The sequence below is a fragment of the Phyllobates terribilis genome, unplaced genomic scaffold, assembly GCF_046119375.1.
Source record: "Phyllobates terribilis strain yellow unplaced genomic scaffold, ASM4611937v1 Scaffold_1__5_contigs__length_1240528914, whole genome shotgun sequence".
NCBI lineage: Eukaryota > Metazoa > Chordata > Amphibia > Anura > Dendrobatidae > Phyllobates > Phyllobates terribilis.
Window position 1 is genome coordinate 1,071,626,927 of NW_027362761.1, and position 21,232 is coordinate 1,071,648,158.

Here is a 21,232-nt window from a genome sequence, read left to right on the forward strand (position 1 = left end):
GTACTGGAGAAGGTAAACATGGTAATAACCCATGTTCAAGAGGAAAGAGGAATGTAGTTTCAGCCACAACACCACAAAGACCGGAAACCAGTATTATAGCAAGAAGGACAAGTTTAAAGAAAAGAATATTACAACGGAACAAGCTTCAGTAGGGATTTAAGATTCACAAATCTTGAACTTTTTTTAAAGCTGGATTCAAACATACATATTTCTCAATGCATGACCTGGACACTTGTCTCCTCACCTGAACTAGAAAGCCTCATAAGTATATGCAAGGCTGTCAAGTTTTGGTCAGGAGACCCACAGCCAGTCCGTACATCACGGTGCAAGAACACACCATGAAACACAAAATGTCAGAAACTGGCCTATGGCCAATATCAAACTTCTTTAGGGACTTGCACTATATTCAATTTTCTAATATACAGCACAAAAAGAGCAAGCCGAACAAAAAACAAAGAATGCCTTCCAGGCTTACCTGGTGGGGGTATAAGAGGAGGAGCAGTGCTGACATTTGGAGGTGGGGGAAATAACGGAGGTGGTGGGAGGTGTGGTGGGGGTGCACCAGGAGGAAAAAATGGTGGTGGCGGCTTGATAAAATTATTATCCACCTCTGAAGGAGACTGTTCAGTGACTACCTAAAATATAAAGTGAAGATACAAAAAGCTTTAAAATAAAATTCTGATGAATGACAATTTTAGCTCTTCGAGTCTGGTCATTTAAAATGCACTTGATTGGTCTAGAAATAGTTGATCACTCAGTGCCTAACAGGAAAGTATACACCCAGACTTTGACATGTTGGTCTCTTACATTCCAAGGGGTTGTCTGGTCCTCTGATAAAAGTCTGCAGACTTCTGAATCCTTACAGCATGCGGTCAAGATTCTCCAGTGTTGCCGGTGAGAGTGGACGGTCATGTGAGAGCAAGTATGCAATTCCAAAACTTCCGACTAGTCATGCTTGGCCTCAATTCACCTGTGTTGAACGAGACTGCACAAGTCTAGTTGATATGTGGCCAAAAATATGCTAATTGCCTACTTGTAGTCAAGTGACCACCCACTCTCAACACTGGAGAATCCTGAGGGCATGCACACAGGATTCACAAGTCTGCAGACTTATCAGAGGACAGGACAACTCCTTTAATTCCTTGACTGTATACTAAAAGAAAAAACTTACCTACTTCTGTGTAATGAACGTTTTCGCTTTTTATTTACCAAGGAAGGGCAAATAAATATTGTACGAATAATAGTGAATTCCCTTTTTATTTTGTAGTTCTATTCATTAATCTAAAAACACACACAAAATGTTCACATGTTGACTTCTGATCTGAATACTATTGGCCACTGTGCCAGTGGAATTTGCTTTGTCATTAGGCGCCAGCACAAAGCACACAACGGCCCTTGTACTTGTAACAGCAAATGTGGTGCAAATCTACAAAGAAAAGAGGTCAGTTCACTTGAAACTTATGCGCAAAAGCTGGAAACCTGCCAGAAGAAACACTTCTGTGGTATCAAAATTCACAAATGCTAGCAGTTTTTTTTTTTCCCCTCTCTAAGGTATTAACTGTACCACATCTATAAAATGGAAATTCTCAAGCAGTGGGAAGTTTTGGAGTTTGCCGAGTTCCCTGTAAGGAATCACATTGAATGCAAAGATCAATAGCCTGTAAGAATCAGTTTTTTATCTTTTTTAGCGCAACGTTGTTCTCGGTGTCAGTCTAAAATGAAACAGCAGGGTCACTTGCTCCCATAAATCTCATCCCCTAGTCTGATTATGTGCGTCCCAATCATTAGACAATCATCACTTATCCCATGGATAATAGAGGAATATCTGTGTGAAAACCTCAAAAATAATTATAAAAAAGGGCAATACTTTGCTTGAAAACATTTTTACTTGCAGGATTATATATCAGGATTATTGATTGTAAAGGATTTATAAATTCATGGCCATGGAAATGCTGTAAGTAAGTGTGATAGACTACAGTATACCTGAATATTACTTTCATTAGCGCCTCGTCGCCGGCCTTCCACACGAGTGATGGTGGTGGTTTGTCCGATGACATCAATGGTGCCTGAGAGCTTCCTACTGTAAAAATTAAAATAATAATTGGGTTTTAGAAAAGTATCCATTATATAATACTATCCCAAATATAAGAAAGTACCTGGCTAAAAGGTCCAGTATTAGAATCGTTACCAAATTAATTCCCCCTTTCACCAGAATACCAGTAATATAGTTTATTTTACAAATTTATCAAGAAATCCAATTTAAACATTTTTTCTTTCAGGCTACAGAAAATTCAACTGGTGTAGTCTGTGAGCCTGAACTACTGCCGATCTCCGGAGAGAAGTGCCTTTGGCAGGCCGCCTTCAAGCCAAGGATTTGTGCATCTAACACAACATGTGTCTAATATGTGAGGTCTCCGTGATAGCAGCCACTGTGAGATGCTAAAAGGGTTTGAGCCAATTTATGGTTTTGGATTTTATTGGAAATCAAAGTTCAATATTGGATTTTTAGTCAACCTAAAGGCAAGAATTTCACAAGTCTTAAAGGGAATCTGTCACCATAAAAACCGCTATTAACCTGCAGATATGGGGTTAAACACGTTACTAACCTGCCCGGCGTCCACACGTAGCAGAAGGCTGCGGGGAGAAAATTAAGTTTATTCCCTCCAGCAGCGTTCAGGTTTCCGTCACAGGGGCGTTTCCATCACAGGGGCAGTGCCGTCACAGGGGCAGTGCCGGAGCAGATTCAGTCACCGCTCTGAGAATCCAGAGCAGCGGCTTTAACAGCGCCACCAACCCTGACTGACAGCCGGCCCCAATGCAGAGCGATTGTCAGTCAGGGCTGGGGCCATAGTTACAACGGCCACTCTATTCTCAGAGCGATGACTGATCCCCTAACGTTATCGTGTGTAATAAAGTTAAATTTTCTCCCCGGATGGTTTGGCTATGTGCAGCGTAAGGCGGCTTAGTAACGCTATTAACCTGCAGATAAACCCCATATCTGCAACTTAATAATGCGTTTTTTCTAGTGACAGGTTCCCTTTAACTATTATGGTTTTGGCAAGCAAGGTAGTCTGAAATATAATTAAAGGGAAAACCACATGAGTTAAATGGTAGGGTAAAGGATTCTTTAACCACTTCGCGCCAGAGCCTGTTTTTGCCTTCGTGACCAGGCCAATTTTTTCAATTCTGACCACTGCCAGTTTATGAAGTAATTACCCTGGAACGCTTCAACGTATTCCCCTGATTCTGAGATTGTTTTTTCGTGACATATTGTACTTCATGATAGTGGTAAAATTTCTTCGATATCACTTGCGTTTATTTGTGAAAAAATCGGAAATTTGGTGAAAATTTTGATAATTTTGCAATTTTCAAACTTTGAATTTTCATGCCCTTAAATCAGAGAGATATGTCACACAAAATAGTTAATAAATAACATTTCCCACATGTCTACTTTACATCAGCACAATTTTGGAACCCAAATTTTTTTTTGTTAGGGAGCTATAAGGGTTAAAAGTTGACCAGCGATTTCTCTTTTTCCAACAAAATTTACAAAAACATTTTTTTAGGGACCACATCATATTTGAAGTCACTTTGAGGGGTCTTTATGACAGAAAATACCCAAAAGTGACACCATTCTAAAAACTGCACCCCTCAAGGTGCTCAAAACCACATTCAAGAACTTTATTAACCCTTCAGGTGCTTCACAGGAATTTTTGGAATGTGGAAGAAAAAAATTAACATTTTAACTTTTTTCACAAAAATGTTACTTTAGACCCAATTTTTTTATTTTCACAGGGGTAACATGAAAAAATGGACCCCAAATTTTTTTGTGCAATTTCTCTTGAGCGTGCTGATACCCCATATGTGAGGGAAAACCACTGTTTGGGCGCACGGCAGGGTTCGGAAGGGAAGGAGCGCCATTAGACTTTTTGAATGTAAAATTTGTCTGAATAATTAGCGGACGCCATGTTGCGCTTGGAGAGCCCCTAATGTGCCTAAACAGTGGAAACCCCCCACAAGTGCCGCCATTTTGGAAACTAGACCCCTTAGGGAACTTATCTAGATGTGTGGTGAGCACCTTGCACCCCCAGCTGCTTCACAGAAGTTTATAATATTGAGCCGTAAAAATAAAATTTTCACATTTTTCCCACAAAACCGTTTTTCATCCCTTAATTTTGCATTATCATAAGGGTAATAGGATAAATTGCACCATGAAATTTGTTGTACAATTTCTCCTGAACATGCCGATACCCCATATGTGGAGGCAAATTACTGTTTGGGCACATGGCAGGGTTTGAAAGGGAAGGAGCGCCATTTGACTTTTTGAATGTAAAATTTGTTTGAATAATTAGCGGACGCCATGTCACATTTGGGGAGCCCCTAATGTGCCTAAACAGTGGAAACCCCCCACAAGTGCCACCATTTTGGAAACTAGACCCCTTAGGGAACTTATCTAGATGTGTGGTGAGCACCTTGCACCCCCAGCTGCTTCACAGAAGTTTATAATATTGAGCCGTAAAAATAAAATTTTCACATTTTTCCCATAAAAAATGTTTTTCATTCCCTAATTTTGCATTATCATAAGGGTAACAGGATAAATTGCACCATGAAATTTGTTGTACAATTTCTCCTGAGTACGCCGATACCCCATATGTGGGGGAAAACCACTGCTTTGGTGTACGGCAGGGTTCGGAAGAGAAAGAAGCGCTATGTTGGCTGGGATAGGCAGCAGACACCATGTCACATTTGAAGAGTCGCTGACATGCCAAAACAGCAGAAACCCCCACAAGTGACCCCATTTTGTAAACTACACCTCTCAAGGAATTCATCTAGGGAAGTAGTGAGCATTTTTTAATTTTTAAATTTATACCATTGGGCAGTGAAAAAAGCATAATTATATTTTTACCACAAAAAAATGTTTTACCCTCAGATTTTACATTTTCACACAGGGCAATGGGTAAAAATGGTGCCGAAATGTGTCACACAATTTCTTCTAAAAGTGTCAATACCCCATATGTGGCTGTATCGTACCACTTAGCCATACGGTGAGATTTGAGGGGGAAGGAGCGCTATTTGACAATTGGAGAACAAATTATTGTAGAATAGGCATTTGGATTTGGGAGCACAAAATTTTCTGAATTTCTTTTGGGGGGCAAGGACCATTTTGCTTTTCCAGAGCCTTTCTGCTACCAGTAACTTGGAAGTCCCTTATATTTTTAACAGATGATGGACCTGAGTGGGGACTAGCTTTTTTTGAGGACTGAGTTGAAGCTTTTATTGGGAACATTTTACGTAACATTTATCCGGCGCTCTAGGCTGAGCACTTACATCGGGGTTTCCATCTAATTTTCCAAGTGATGTAATTCAGATGAAACCCCTGCAGGATCCATTCACTGTAATGAGGCAGCAGAGTTACTCTGGACTCCGTCTGGCCTCTGTTTAGTGGTGTCCTTTTTTTCAGAAGTGCACAAAACTGTGGCCAACCGCACTTTTATGCACGCCTAAAACAAATGACACCGTGGGATCCCAGGCTAGACGGCATCCACAGTGGCCTATATCTGCCTCATTACAGGGAATCTTCCATCATGGGTTCTGGCTGAATCACGTATTTCAGAGATTTACACGGAAACTCTGGTGTAAGTGCTCAGCGCAGAGCACAGGATAAATGTGAGCAGAGCCTTACTGGGATCTTTGGGAGACATAATAAACAAATCAGTAGCAGGTGAATAATATTTGTTTTATTTATTTTTTATGCCGTTCCTAGTGTGATATAACTGATTAGATTACTTTATTCTTCGGGTCGGTGCGATTACAGAGATACCAGATTTATATCGGGTTTTTATGACTGACAGCTGTCACACACTAAAATACGCTTTTTTTGCAAAATCTAGTTTTTGCATCACCATATTTTGAGAGCTATAATTTTTCCATATTTCGGCCGATAGAGTCATGTGACGGCTTGTTTTTTGCGGGATGAGTTGAAATTTTTATTGGAACCATTTTTGGGCACGTGACATTTTTTGATCGCTTTCTATTCCGTTTTTTGGGAGGTAAAGTTAACAAAAACAAACACTTCAGGAATTGTTTTTTGAGTTTTTTTTTATGCTGTTCTGCGTGTGGTAAAAGTGATCAGGCAGCGTTATTCTTCGGGTCAGTACGTTTACAGCGATACTACACTTACTGTATTTTTTTTATGTTTTGGCGCTTTTACACAATAAAACAATTTTATAGAAAAAAAAATATTTTTTTTGCATTGCTTTATTCTGAGCGCTATAACTTTTTTATTTTTTGGCTGATGGAGCTGTATGGCGGCTTTTTTTTGCGGAACAAGATGACGTTTTCAGTGGTACCATTTTTATTTCTATTCTGCTTTTTGATCGCATTTTTTTCCACTTTTTGTTTGGCAATATGATGAAAAAGCATATTTTTTTGCTCCGTTTTTTATTTATTTTTATTACGGTGTGCACAGAAGGAGTTAATTAGTGTGACAGTTTTATAGCTCGGGTTGTTTCGGACGCGGCGATACCAAATGTGTACTTTTTTTGGTTTTGTAATAATTTACGGATTTATTGGTTTAATATTTTATTTATTTATTTTTATTTATTTTGTGATTTTTTTTTTTAATAGTTTAAAAACTTTTTTTTTACATTTTTACTTAGTCCCTGTATGGGACATTAATTTTTATTTTTCTGATCACTGATCTCATGTAATGTAATACACATATATTACATTATATGAGATCTTCACTGACTGTTTCAGTCAGAGTCTCCTGTCTGACTTCAGCTACATACAGGCTGAAGTCAGACAGGAAGGACACCATATATGGCAGAGCTGGAGGCGGTCATGTGACCTCCAGCTGCCATAGCAACCCCAGGTCCTCAAACGAAACGGAGGTCTTCGGAGGTAAGTAAGACGACCCCCTCTCTTCCTGCTGTCTCCTATATGCCGCGATCACTATAGATCACAGCATATAGAAGACAGCAAAGGGTTAACCTCACTGGGACCTGATCTAATCAGGTCCCGATGATGTACCCTGTCAGAGCTAACGCTCTGCACCGGAATCGCAGTGCTTGCAGGACCCTGGGGGTCCTGAGCACTGCGAGACCACCCACCGTTTTTAAACGTCGGCACTGCACAGAGCCCGGCAAGCGCCGACGTTTATCTACAGTGGGCGGTCGGGAACCGGTTAAAAAAATATAGTCAAATAAAAAAATAAAAATCTATTTCTATCTTGAAGTTTTAGGTGGGAATGGTCTTCGCTCCTCGATAAATATCTTACCTTGGAGGTGGAGCGCCCGACTTAAATAAAGATGTTGGTGACGTGAACTCTGGTTTGGTTGTCTGTAAAACAGAATCTTTTTCAGGATTGCCAGTTCTGCCCTGCTGTACCTTTTGATAAAACAATATGTAAAACAAATGTAACAAATGTTACTGGAGCAATATACACAAAGATTCCTTGCCTTGGTAACTAAGCTCATTTCCTACAGCTCAAGACCTACTATATCCACATTAGGCAAAACTGTGCAAGGCAGTAAACATGGAGAAACAGTACTGATCTACAACCAATACAATGTCCATAAGAACTGCATTGTCAAAGCATCAATACAGCAAATAGATGGCCTTCATTAATTTTATGCTGAGTATATATTTGGCTCAAAGGGAATCTGTCCCAAAATATTTATATGCACATGCAGCTCTTGCAAAGACAAGTCCAGCCATACCTTTAGACAGACAGTCCATTGCTCCACTACCGAGAAATCTGCATTTAAATCAATAAGCAAATGAGGATCAAGTGCTTTTGTTGCATGGAAGCACTTCCCAAGCTACTGTCACTGACTTTCATCCCAATAGTGTGCTAACATGTCGTCCCTATGCACTTGCTATTAGAACGTCACACTATGTAAATAGCATAGCTGGCAAGCTGTAAAGACATTTGCTCCATATATCTGTAAGTAAAGTGGAAGTGTAGACATTGTTTTTAAATTTGGTCCAATTTCAGGGAAACAAAAGCAAATGAGGACATGGTTCCCTGATACTGTTTATTGGTGCGGGCACCAATAATACGGATAGATGCCATAAAGGTTTGTTGCTGGAATGCCCTTTTAATCATTTATACAACTGTGTAAAACTTTTTCAACGTACCGTAATTTTATGTGTTGATGAGACGGGAAGTGCTTCCAAGCCCATCCGAAGTCTCTTCTGTTTTTCACAGTATGCTTTCCAGGTATCTTCATTGAATCCATAATTGAAATAGTCCGAGAGATCAGCACCTTCAGGTTTAAAAGATGATGCAAAAAAAAGTGCTCATAAAACACAATCATTTTCATAGTTGGCAAAAGTATAAGTGCTAGAATTGGAACTAAACATTGGTAAAGTCATTTGGAGCCCAAGAAACCCCATTTACACAGCACACTTTTACTGCAGTTGTAGATAGACAGTAACATAATCCAGAAAATTACCTGGCTTTCTCCAAGGCTTGTCTTCAAATGAATCCAAGTCCACCTCCACCAGAGGAACTCCATTAATACTGCCAGGGGCATCCAAATCCACCCCTTTAACCTTTCCTCCTATAATAGCAAGATTGTGAATTATTTAAGAAGTCTGGATTTTATTTCCTTTTAATTCAATGAGCAGTAGTTTACACATAAAATGCACAGATCATCTCACAATGATCATCTAAAGGTGTCAAACCATTTTTTTTTATTTAATATATATTTTATCATTTTCAAAGTATATGTGAAATGCAATCCTCAAGCCAAAATCTTTGTGCACACATTCAATCAACAATTCCGGAAGAGATTTACAAAAATCTGTAAACCGTTGCCTTCAGCGACCCATCGCCTCAGTTTTTCAGAGGTCCTAATGAAGAATCAACCTGACTATGACATGGGCAATTAACCAACAGGATTTATTTATTTATTTTTTAAAACAGTTTTGATTATTTTTTTTAAATTGAGTAGAAGGAGATTTGTGAATAGATAATATAGTACTGCTGTATTTTTTCTAAAGATTACTGTATTTGATCTGCAAAGTGACAGCACATGTTGTGGAGCGCTAAATACAAGCATTACAACTGCAGATCGCGCTACTGTATTGTCACGGCGAGATGAAGTAGTCATGGCTTACCAGCAGGTCCATAGATTCTCCCTCCAGTTTTAATGTTCAGGTTAACAGGGGTGGTGCCGTAGCTCCTAGAATATTAAATATCTCCATGTTAATAAAATGAATTGAGTATACATGGATCCTGTCTCATAAAGGTAAATAGCTTTTCTGTAGAGGAGGCAATCAGCATGCAAATAGGAGCCTGAGTACTCAGCTTACTAAAGGGTGTGTGTGTGTGTGTGTGTGTGTGTGTGTGTGTGTGGGTGTGTGTGTGTGTGTGTGTGTGGGTGTGTGGGTGTGTGGGTGTGTGGGTGTGTGGGTGTGTGGGTGTGTGGGTGTGTGGGTGTGTGGGTGTGTGGGTGTGTGGGTGTGTGGGTGTGTGGGTGGTGTGTAAGGGGGGGGGGGGGTCTCACTGGGTAGTCAGCGGTGTCTAACTTATTGTTGCCTGTCCCAGAGGACTGGAAGACAGCAGCGACAGGGAAAACAAAACTTAATTTTCTCCCAGTAGTCCTTGCTCCAGTAAGCTGACTGGTTAGCATTTAAATGCTATTTATCTGTAGGTAAATTTTATTTCTAGGGGTGACAGGTTCCCATTAAATGCAGCAGCTACATACCCATACTGAGGAGCGCCGGTTTTAATATCCCCTATAGTGACATGGACATCATCGTCATCATCATCACTGTCGCTATCACTGTCATCTTCAGCTACTGAAATCTTAGAGGAAAATTTTTTTTTTAAATGCAATAGGTTAAGTATGTTCATACACACAAACCCCATTTACAAAACATAGTAATAGCAATATATCAGAATTTACAGATTATAACAGACAACGCATACACAAGCCATGTTACATGGCTCTTTTGTGGCAATAACAGCTTTTTATTACATTTTTGAAGACTTGTGGTCCAGGTTAGACACGAGTATTTGTGCAGTCTAACAATGTTCACCATTCAGCCTGATTTTACCATTCCACTACCTGACGAGTGTTAATTAGACAAGAGCCATTACAGACAAGACTGACTGTAAGTGATCATACTTCTTACATTATTTGCGTTTTGTAAAAGTTACCTTTTTGGAGACACCGTTCTCTGTAGTCTCTGCTTCAACAACAGGTAAAGGATGCGAGCTGTGGAATAAAACGTATGAGAGAATAAAAGGCATTGAATGGCAATGCTACAGATTTAAAAACAGAAGCAAATAGGATACATTGGTTCATAAGAACATGCCTCCAAATTTATTTATTTATTTATTTTTTTTTAAAAAACACCACACACAAGCCAGAATACTGTAAAGTTACTGACTGCTGCGGTCCCACGGCCATCAGTACCAAGCAACTCAGAGATAAGTGTGAGTTCAAGAAGCAGGGACCGGGAAGGCGAGTATTATACATTATTACATTAGGGTGCTTTTTCTCACTGATCTATTCACTAAACTGGGCAAGTTTGGGCAACAAATCAGAACAAAGTAGGATAAATATATATTTATCTCTATGTGACCATCGGTCAGCACTAAAAAAAAAAAAAAAAAAAAAAAAAAGGAAAACTGCCGTGAATTTCCCCGAAGAATATAGGTCAGTGTGCTGATGTGCGAATTTGACTTCAAAGAAAATCTGTCAGGGAAAAATGTTTGCAGAGCTCCATGTAGGACAGCCACTCTAAGAATCACACCTTTTGTTCCAGAATCCATTAAAGGAAAACATTATTTAGAGGGGTATTCTTATCTCCAAGAGATCCTATCCCAATATGTAGTAGGTGCTTTTAATAATGATATTAGCAAATACCTCCAATTAGAAATGTAGTATAGTTCTCCTGATTAGCTATGTTGCTTCACTCGTGTGTAGGGCACTGCAGCAGGTTAGGAGTCCAAGGTTACGAACAGGGCTGTGGAGTCGGTAAGCCAAACCCCAGACTCCTCAATTTCCATGCCACCGACTCCCGACTCCCTCATACATGGCTCATGTTTAAGTGATAAATTTACTGCAGCACAGATTCATCTCAGCTAAAAGTCTAGACCCTTATATCAGGAATAGGACAGACATTTACAGGACATTTCATAACTTTCCCAAATTCTTATGAAAAAAATATTCCCCACAAACTGCATTGAACTACTGTACCCAATTTATTATATATTTTAGGAGTCGGAGACAGTCCAGTTTATACTGACTCCACAGCCCTGGTTACGACCACTAGCAACTAGCTGTCACTATAAAAGTGGTCGTAACCATGGATACCTGAGCTACTGCAGTGCCATGCCCATAGTAAGCAACATAGCTTATCAGAACAATACTACATTTCTAATTGGAAGCATTTGTTGATATTATTACACCTACTACATTGGGAGAGGATCTTGAAGATGGAATACCCCTTTAAATTTATTATGCTAATTAGGTGATATGTGGACAGGACCACAGAGTCCTGAGCTCCTTCAGGATGTCCAGCTCTGCCCTCCGCCTCTATAGTTGACAGCACTGCAAAGCGTCAAACAGAACATGTGGAGAACCAGGAAACTGACAACTCCAGGAGAGATACTGTTCTGTGCGAAGATCTGAGCAGGCTCGTAGCCAACACATCGCAGGCTAAGAAACGTCAGCACTGGAAAAGACAAAAACCAGTCTGATCGTGGAGAGGCTCTCCGGACCTCTGATGTGCTGGACAAAGCAACAAATTGGAAAGACGTTTTCCTCAAAAGTAGACCCTGAATTTTGGAACAAAAGACGGATTTTTGGTACTTACCGTAAAATCTTTCTTGGAGCCTTCATTGGGAGGACACAGGTAACTATGGGTGTATGCTGCTGTCGCTAGGAGGCTGACACTAGGCTAGAAAAAAGAAACCGCTCCTCCGCAGCAGTATATACTCACCGACTGGCACTAAACTCATCAGTTAATGAAAAGCAGAAGCATAATAATACATGTATAACACGGCAACAAGCCAAACATAGGCCAAACCTAAGGCACTAAAAAAAAAAAAAAAACAGACATAGGCACAATAATAGGGAGGGTGCTGTGTCCCCCAATGAAGGCTCCAAGAAAGATTTTAAGGTGAGTACCAAAAATCCCTCTTTCTTTATCGCCTCATTGGGGGACACAGGTAACAATGGGACGTCCAAAAGCAGTTCCAAGGGGGGGGGGGGGCGACCAGCGCAAATCAAGTCGGACGACCGGCAATCGCTGCCTGCAGCACTTTCCAACTTAGTCCGAGGAGTAAGTATGAACCTTGTAAAATTTTGTAAAGGTATGCAGAGACGACCAGGTAGCAGCCTTGCAGACCTGCGTGGTCGAAGCCTGGTGGAGAACGGCCCAGGATGCCCCCACCGCCTGGGTAGAATGAACCTTTACACCCGGAGGGGGCGGTTTGTCCCTTCTTCGATAAGCTTCCAAGATCGTCGATAGAATCCAGCGAGCGATGGTGCATTTAGAAGCCGGGAGACCCTTATGACGACCCTCAGACGACAAACAGGGAGTCAGAGTGCCTGAAAGAAGCAGACCTTGAGAGGCAGCAACGCAAAGCTCTAACCAAATCCAGGTTATGCAGAGACTTTCAAGTGGATGCGCAGGAGAAGGGCAAAAGGAAGGCAAGACAATGTCCTCATTTGGGTGAAAGGCAGAGACCACCTTGGGCAAAAAGGAAGGTACTGGTCCAAGAACTACCTTATCCTGATGAAGGACGAGGAAAGGAAAGCGACAGAAAAGAGCTGCCAATTCAGAGACTCTTCTAATGGATGTGATGGCTATCAGGAATGCGACCTTCCAGCAAAGGGAGAAGGAAATTTCCTGAATTGGTTTGAAAGGAGAGCCTGAAGAACCCTTAACACCAGATTCAGATCCCAAGGATCTACTGGTTGACAATGCGGTGGAGCTAAGTGAGCAACAACCTGAAGGAAAGTCTTCACCTGAAAGGCCAGATTACGCTGAAACAGGATGGAAAAAGCGGAAACCTGACCCTTGAGATTATTGAGGGATAAACCAGCAGCAAGGCACGCCTGAAGAAAGGCCAAGATGGAAGGCAAAGGAAAAGACATCTGAGCGGAATGGTTCTCTTTGAACCTTCAAAAAAAGGCCTTCCAGGTACGGTAATATATACGAAAAAAAGCAGGTTTTCTTCCGCTGATCATGGTCTGTATGACCTTGGAGGAGAAACCCGCCTTCTTCAGCATCGCGGCTTCAACAGCCATACCGTTAAAACTGAGATACTGAGAATTCGGGTGGAAGAGTAGGCCCTGAGAGAGCAGATCTGCGTGCTCTGGAAGTCTCCAAGGTATGTCTGCAAACAGATTGACTAGTTTTGGATACAAGGCCCTTCTAGGCCACCAGTTGAACCAGAACTCCCTCCAGCTTGATATTCTTGATGACTCCGGGGATCAACGGAAGGAGATAAGGAAAGTTAAATTGAGACCATGGGATGATTGAGCATCGTAAGCGATTGCCAGAGGGTAGCAAGACCTGGCTAATCAGCGAGGGACATTCCGATTTACTCGTGACGCCATTAGATCGACGTCGGAAGTACCCCATTTATGACAAATCTGAGCGACCACATCTGGGTGAAGAGACCACTCGACTGAGGACAGGCCCTGACGACTTAGGAAGTCTGCAGCCCAGTTTTCCACACCTGGTAAGTGAACTGTTGATATCGCTGGTACATGGCGTTCGGCCCAGAGTAGAATCCGTGAGACTTCCGAGAGAATGGACATGTTTCGAGTGCCGCCCTGATGATTTATGTAAGCCACAGCCGTAGCATTGTCGGACTGGATCCAGACTGGCTGGCCCGCAAGAAGGTCCAGCCAATGAAGGAAAGAGGAAGATAGCTCTGATTTCCAGCTGGTTGATGGGAAGAGATGTCTCTTGGGCATCCCAGTGGACCTGAACAGTGTGGTGAAGGAAAACAGCTCCCCATCCGAGAAGGCTGGCGTCCGTCGTGACCACTAGTCATCTGAGAGGGAGAAAGGATCTCTCAAGGCGAATGGAGGAGGATAAGGTCCACCAAGTCAAGGATTGTCTGACTAGAGGAGGTAAGAGAATGGGGCGATCCAAGGAGGAGGTCCTTTTGTCCCACGTTGACAGGAGAGCCAATTGGAGCGTGCGGGTATGGAATTGGGGAACGGGAACGGCCTGCATGGCCACGATCATTTTCCCCAGAACTCGCATGCAAAGTCGCAGAGGGAGGGGAGAAGAAAGTCTTAGAACACAGATCCCCCGGATTTAGGGCCGTGATCTTGTCCTCTGGAAGAAGAACCCTGGCCCGGAGGTGTTGAATATCATGTCCAGGAAGGTCAGACTTGGTCCTGTTCACTATCCAGTCGAGACCAGAGAGCGTGTTCAAGGTGATCTGCAGGCTCTGATAGCAGTCCTGGTAGGACGGCCTCTTGATCAACAGGTTGTCCAAATAGGGAATGATGATGATGAACACTCTGGGAGCCAAGGCTAAGCCGAACGGAAGATCCGTAAACTGGTAATGATTATTCTGAGTCACATATTGGAGGAACCTTTAATGAGACTCGCAAATCGGAATATGTAGACAAGCATCCTGAATGTCCACCAAGGAGAGGAACTCCTCGAGTTCCATGAAAGATAACCAAGCGGAGGGACTCTTTCCTGAAGTGATGGAGCCACACCAGCCTGTTCAGGAGCTTGAGGTCCAAGATCGGACGGAGAGATCAGTCCTTCTTTGGGACCACGAAAAGGTTGGAATAAAACCCAGTGAAGTGCTCTGCTGAAGGAACGGGAATGATGACTCCTGATAACAGAAGAGAATCGATGGCTCGGAAGAAACCTGAAACATGAGCCAGGTCCCTTGGAGAACGGGACAAGAAAAAACGATTGTGAGGTATGGAGGACAATTCTATTTTGTAGCCTGTGGAGACTATTTCTCTGACCCAGGCATCATCGATCGTCGCTAGCCATGGGTCCCGGAAAAGAAGGAGACAGCCACCCACAAAGAGAACATTCCCAGGAGGGGATGACCCGTCATGCAGAAGAGAATCTGCTAGAACGGGATCCTGAGGTCTTGTTGGGGCATCCCTTTCTGTGTCAGGATGGAGAAGGCTTGCATGAAGGCTTCCTTATTTCCCTTTGGGCCGGAGATAAGTCCCGCTGAGGTGGGACCGTGGTAGACAAGGAATGATGAAAGGGGCGAAACTGAGGAGTCCGTATGGGGATGAACAGACATTTGGGCTTAGGCTGGGGAAGAGAAGTGCTCTTGCACCCAGTGGCATCCAAAATTAGCTAATCTAGCTAAGCCCCAAAGAGTCAAGAACTCTGAAAGGGAAGATTGGCAAGGGACTTTTTAGAAGGTGGGTCAGCGTTCCACGCCTTAAGCCAGAGAATGCTACGTATGGCTATGATATTGCTGCTGGCCTGAGCTGAACAATTGGCAGCGTCTAGGGAGGCAGCTAAAAGATATTTCCCCGCGTAGGCAATCTGGTCTGTCAGATCAGCCATCTCCTCTGGAGAGGCTGAAGTTGTAAGACCCTGAAGGAGGAGTTTAGCCCAAGCGGAAATAGACTTTGCCACCCATGCGGAAGCAAGCGCCCGAAGCCTTGAATGCTGACTTGGGAAGGGATTCCACCTGTGTGTTCGTGGTGTCCTTAAGGGAAGAACCATCGAGCAGTGATAAAATAGTCTTGGAGGAAAGACGGGATACAGGTGGGTCAACAGATAAGAGACTTCGACCACCGCTTGACCTTGACTAGCTCCGAACTGAAGTGATAAAGGAAGTCTAGCTGCCTCCTCCCAGAGAAAATCTTGTCAGGATGCTCCCAGTGTTTAGAGAGGATTCCTTTAAATTCCTTATGGCTGGAAAACGTTTGAGGGGGGCGCTTGGTCTTTTTGAAGGAGACGGCGTGGTCCAGAGGGGAGCACTCGTCTTCCTTGTTGTTGAGGGTCTGGTTGACAGCCATGATGAGGCTGTCAACCATGTCCTGCAGCTTGGAATTTTCGGACTATGACTCAGAGTCAGAATCAGAAAATGATCTGAGTGACATCTCCGGGGAAGACAGGGCCGAAGGCAACTTGGAAGACAAGGAGGGTGATATGGAAGAGGAAGGAGAGCACGTTCGCTTCTTGGGTCTAGCCCCTGTTTTGTCCCTGTGACCATGGCAGCTGGGCGCCTGCCAATCCTGCTGAGGAACGCTAGGAGCGATGGAAGCAGCTATTACAACGGGTAAATGCTCAATGACCTGGACCAAGGATTGTGAGGTCTGATACGGAATGATAAAGGGCAACAGCCCACTTCGGAGGAGTGGCTGTGCTCTCGTCCCAGGTGGCTTCTGTGAGGAAGACATGTTGGAAGGGCTGCAGTTAGGCAGAAAGCCGAGGCCTGCCCTGTGGGCAACTTTTTATTACTGAGAGTGGAGGCGTAGTAAATTATATTGGCAGAGGGACGGGAGAGAGGCTCCCAGAGCCTGTGCATATATATGTGTTTGAGTGCCTGTGATACTGCAGTGTGTTTGGAATACTGCTGAGGAGAGCTAACACTGACAAGGGGATAGCCTGGACAGAGCCTACCTGGTTAGATGAAGGGTCCTATCCGATGTGAGGTCTCCGAACAGAAGTAACTGCAGCCAGAAGGAAGGTTATGGGGTCCGTAGACCAAAATGGTGTCCCCCCAGAAGACGCAGCTGTGTTCGGTAGAGGAGATATAGCGTCAGGAAACTGATATGGCACTCCAGAAGGAAGAAGAAGGGCAGTCAGTGAAAAACGAGCGCACAATAGGGAGTTGCTGTACACAGTGAGGGAAAGACAAGGTAACCCCCCCCCCAATGGTGGTACGGAGCAAGCGCGGGAACAGAACCAGCGCTGAAGCGCTTTAAAAGAAAAAAAAACACAAACACAATGGAGGGGGCGTGGTTACTGCCCTCTTGCCGGCAACGCAAGAGAGGGCATAGCGTGGCGGGCCGTATAGCGCTGGAAACAGGGAGAGAGTACGAATAGGCCTAGCGACATGTGAGGGGCGTGTCCAGGAGTAGGCCAAAGCCAGGGACTGGATTTACAGTCGCATGGGCCTAGAAGTACCGCCGGGAATGAGGAGCTCTGGGGGGCATCGGGAAAGAGATATCCCGATGCGCCCCCGCCGCCAGGAGGGGAGGCAGGTCGGTGACACTGCCGCTGCGTTGGTGGAGAGGTGAGACATGGCACCTGATGTCTTCTGTGTGTCCGGTCCTCTTCTCCACATCTTCAGATGGCATCAGGAGCCCCCAGAGTTGAGGGGGGTCACAGGGGGGCGACCATCCCGTAGCGTCCCGCATGGTGCAGAAGACGGGATCAACCCCTGTGAAGGTCACCACTAATGACCCCTTCTTCCTCCCGGCCCGCTCCAAGGAAGGGGCTGGGATCAGAGGCAGGACCGATCCGCTCCGGTCCTCCTGAACACCAAAAGTTGACAAGGAAGGGGTCCTGCCTCGCAGACCGAGAGTGGGCGATGTGGGTGACACCACATTGCTCTCTCGGTCGCACCTGTGCGGGAAAACAAGGTGAAACATTACACCCTGTTACCCTGGAAAGGAAAAATCTGAAAAAGGTAAAAGATTAAAAAAAAAAAAAAAAAACACAACAGGGTACCTGAAAAGTAAAAGACGGATCTGGGATCAGATCCAGGACTGCCTCCTACTGACACTAAGCTTAAACTGACGAATTTAGTGCCATTCGGTGGGTGTAGACTGCTGAAGAGGAGCTAGTTCTTTTTTCTAGCATAGTGTCAGCCTCCTAGCGACAGCAGCATACATCCATGGTTACCTATGTCCCCCAATGAGGCGAGAAAGAAAGATAGGCCGCTTTCCAGCGAAGAAACCCAACATGTAGCTGTAAATACTTAATGTTATTTTGCCCTGACTCTTAACCTAGGCGATTCAGAAACAGCTTTTATTCAGATACATGGAACTAAAATTTAGCATTAGAAACTTCTGCAAAAAAATAAAAGTAAGAATCCAGGTTTAAACATAAAAACCCAACTGCAATAAAGACAAATTCACTGCCAAAAAAGTAATAAGCCCACCTCGTTATGTCCTCTTCATCGTCATCTGGCCCAGCAGCTTCATTTTCCTCTGCGGGAAGACACAAAGGACATGTAACATATCGCAGTGAATGTCTTTTGACAGACATCATCACAGCTTGTGAGAAACATTTGACCAGTTTAATCCTTAAAGGGTCTTTCTCATTAGGAAAATGACAACTGAGGAGGGATCCTGCTGGAACCACAGCTCCATAGACCAAGTAGAAGCTCCTCTGTAGCAGACTCAGCCTGTCCATGTATCCGTGTGTGGTCGACATGAAGTTCTGGCCGTGATAAAATCAAATGTTTGCTGGTGGTCTCAGGAGCAAAAGCAGCAGTGACCAGCTCAGGGCCATGGAAGGGGCTGCCCACCATGTGCAACAGAACAATTGTGCATTAGAGGGTCCTATTCCTAGGACCTTTCCCATCAACCTGAGCAGACACCTGATCTAATAGAGGTTGGCAATTTACGTGCAGTCCTATAAACAACGAATTGAACAGAGGTTCCTATGAGAGATTTTTCATCCTCCAGATGGCTAGACGTGAGAGGGGTCCCAGTGCACCACAGTAATTAGTAATCTGTAAAGAGGTTTTCCCAAAATCTAAAAGGTCTGGAAACAGAAAAGCTATGGATAGGGGATAAGAGTTAGCCATTTACAGACAGGCACTTGCACTGTAGTGAGGTCTCATCACACACACAACTGTAATTAGACTAAGGTTGTGTGCCCACTATGCGTTTTTGATGTGGATTTCCCGCAGCGTAAACGCTTGATAATCTGTGCCCCATGATCCCCAATGAAAATCTGCATGTTCTGTGCCCATGCTGCGGAATTTTCTGCAGCGGATTTTCCTTGCGGAAAAATAAGCAGCATGTCCATTATTTGAGCGTTTCTGCATGCGGATTTGAGGTCCCAATGCACTTGAAAAAAGCAAGTCAAATCCGCATGTAAAAACGCTACAAAAACACATCAAAAACGAGTATAAAATCCGCAAGCGTTTTTGACAGCCAAGAACATGCATTAACGCTGCAGAAATTTTCTGCTTCATTTCAGCATCGTGGGCACATATCCTTAGTGTGAATGGATTTACAGGTCACAGTCCATTAGCCACATCAGTGATCTGTGGCCAGCAGCCTCCTGCGACTCTTCTTTTGATTAGAAAGCCTGGAGCGAAGTCATGTGCAGCACGCAGCAACTAGGACGCCATGACAGGCCGGCCTATCAAAAGAGGAGCGTTAGATGCCGGAAGGGAGGAGGCAGCACCAGTGAGTCCAGTCCAGTGACCACGGACTACTGATGTGCCAGGTCCGGAGAATCGATCCGCACCATCTCTCTCGTGATCGCCAATGATCTGTTTTGTGACACATGCCATGTACAAACCAATTTCTGACTGGTTAGAAATGATAAAAGTCTGTAAATCCAGCCTCACACACACTGACATGTCTCTGCTGCAGTACATGGCTAGCATATTGGGTACGTCTGGCTGTATGACCAACTCCAAGAGTTTGGCAGTGCTGTATCAGGTGAGCAATAGCAGCTGGGCTCCCCACGTGCAGTCCCAGACACTCACCTTGTTAGAGTTGTCTTGAAGACAATCTCCTGTAATTCACAAGGACAGACTAAAAACAATAGGTGATAACTCGCCAACTGCTGGAACCACTTTTTGCAAGAATGAGGCTCTAAATGAAGGTAAAGTCTGGCCCTGCACTGCTGTTATACCGCCAGTAGGAGCACTGAGGATGCAGCGCTGTACTTATCACCTTGCATAACCAAGAGATGCAGCAGGATGTGCGTGCAGGAACTTCAGAACCCCGATCTTGTGAGTGGTGGTCCCAGCAGCTTTGATACAACCACTTGAGAACATACAGACTTCTGGATTTTGCAGTCCATATACAGACTGCCATGCCCGGAGTGACCATGGGGCTTGTGACAAGAACGTAAAGCCTCATACATGGCTATCCGGCTGTACATTTGGGTCAGGATATCCGTGATCAGTCCGGGCATTGCAGTCTGTCTGCAGATAAAGAAATACAGATGTATGAGCCCGGCTTTAAAGGGAGTTTTTCACACAATGGACATTAATCATGTGTCCCAAAATAAGTGACAAATGTCTGATCTGTACAACGGGCCGGACACTCAGGTGCAGCGCTCACTTGTATACATCCTATAGACCATACATGGAGAACACATTGTGGGTAAACAACTTTAAAACTAATCTGTCAGCGGGTCTTTGCTATCCCATCAGAGTGCAACATGATGTAGGGCAGAGACCCTGATTCCAGCGATGTCACTTACTCTGCTGCTTGCTACAGTTTTGATGAAATCCCTGTTACATCTGCTGCAGATCTAGCAGTTCTCAGAGCCCTGTATGGCCCCAACCACAACACTGATTGGCAGCTGTGTACTCTGTGCATAGGCAGAAAGCAGCAAATCAGTGGTGAGGATTTATAGAGCTCATGAATAACGAGGACTACATGGCAGCAAGGTTACTAGTCCTCTAGTGATAATCTCCTGCTGATAAAACTCAGTTTATTGAAACAAAAGCGGCAAGTAAGTGACATCACTGGAATCAAGGTATCTGCCCCTACATTACACTGCTCTCACATTAGGTGTTGTGAACCTTTAAAGAGATTTTCTCTTTTCAGCAACCCATCCCCTAGCTGCACACATGGAGAGACCAAGGAGGCAGCCACCTTTATAAACTGCCCTGAGCTTCTCGCAGTCAGAAATGGTTGATAACAGAGAACAATAGGCTGAATTATACAAGGAGGGTCCCCTCCTGCAGGTGAGGAGCAGCAGCTCAGGGACGATGACGTGCCAGGCAGCACAGTCATGGGGCCCCAGCTATGTGCCCGCCACCCGCAGCAGACGTGACACACGGTGCTCCGCGGCGCAGGCCACACAGCACGCAGCGTACCCCCATACAGCCACTCTTCCTCCTCATCCCCGCCTCCTCCGCCCGCAGTCACGGTGGTAGGTGTGGCTGTTCTTGCTGCTGTCGGGGAGGAGGATGCCGTAGGAGCATCAGGAGAACCGGAGCCGCTAATCTCCGGAGTAACCACCATCCGCTCCAGCACCTCTCCGCCGGCGGACATCTTTCCTGTGGAGAGAGGGAAAAGCAGCTATCGCGAGAACATGCGGCCTCCTG

General features: G+C 44.3%; 1 protein-coding gene across 4 annotated transcripts in view; it reads right to left on the reverse strand.

The window, feature by feature from the left end:
- FIP1L1 (factor interacting with PAPOLA and CPSF1) overlaps nt 1-21,232 on the reverse strand; it is a 62,857-nt gene extending 41,625 nt beyond the window's left edge. For 3 of the 4 annotated variants that reach the window (XM_073645497.1, XM_073645495.1, XM_073645493.1), the window contains exons 1-10: nt 21,002-21,232; nt 18,089-18,137; nt 10,172-10,229; nt 9,717-9,817; nt 9,127-9,191; nt 8,460-8,567; nt 8,143-8,270; nt 7,280-7,389; nt 1,984-2,080; nt 476-635 (exon numbers count right to left, since the gene is read on the reverse strand). In XM_073645497.1, coding sequence (XP_073501598.1) covers nt 476-635; nt 1,984-2,080; nt 7,280-7,389; nt 8,143-8,270; nt 8,460-8,567; nt 9,127-9,191; nt 9,717-9,817; nt 10,172-10,229; nt 18,089-18,137; nt 21,002-21,179 — 1,054 coding nt within the window. In that variant the 5' untranslated portion in view covers nt 21,180-21,232. The remainder of the gene's footprint in view (nt 1-475; nt 636-1,983; nt 2,081-7,279; nt 7,390-8,142; nt 8,271-8,459; nt 8,568-9,126; nt 9,192-9,716; nt 9,818-10,171; nt 10,230-18,088; nt 18,138-21,001) is intronic. The other variant, XM_073645496.1, reaches the window with a different exon arrangement.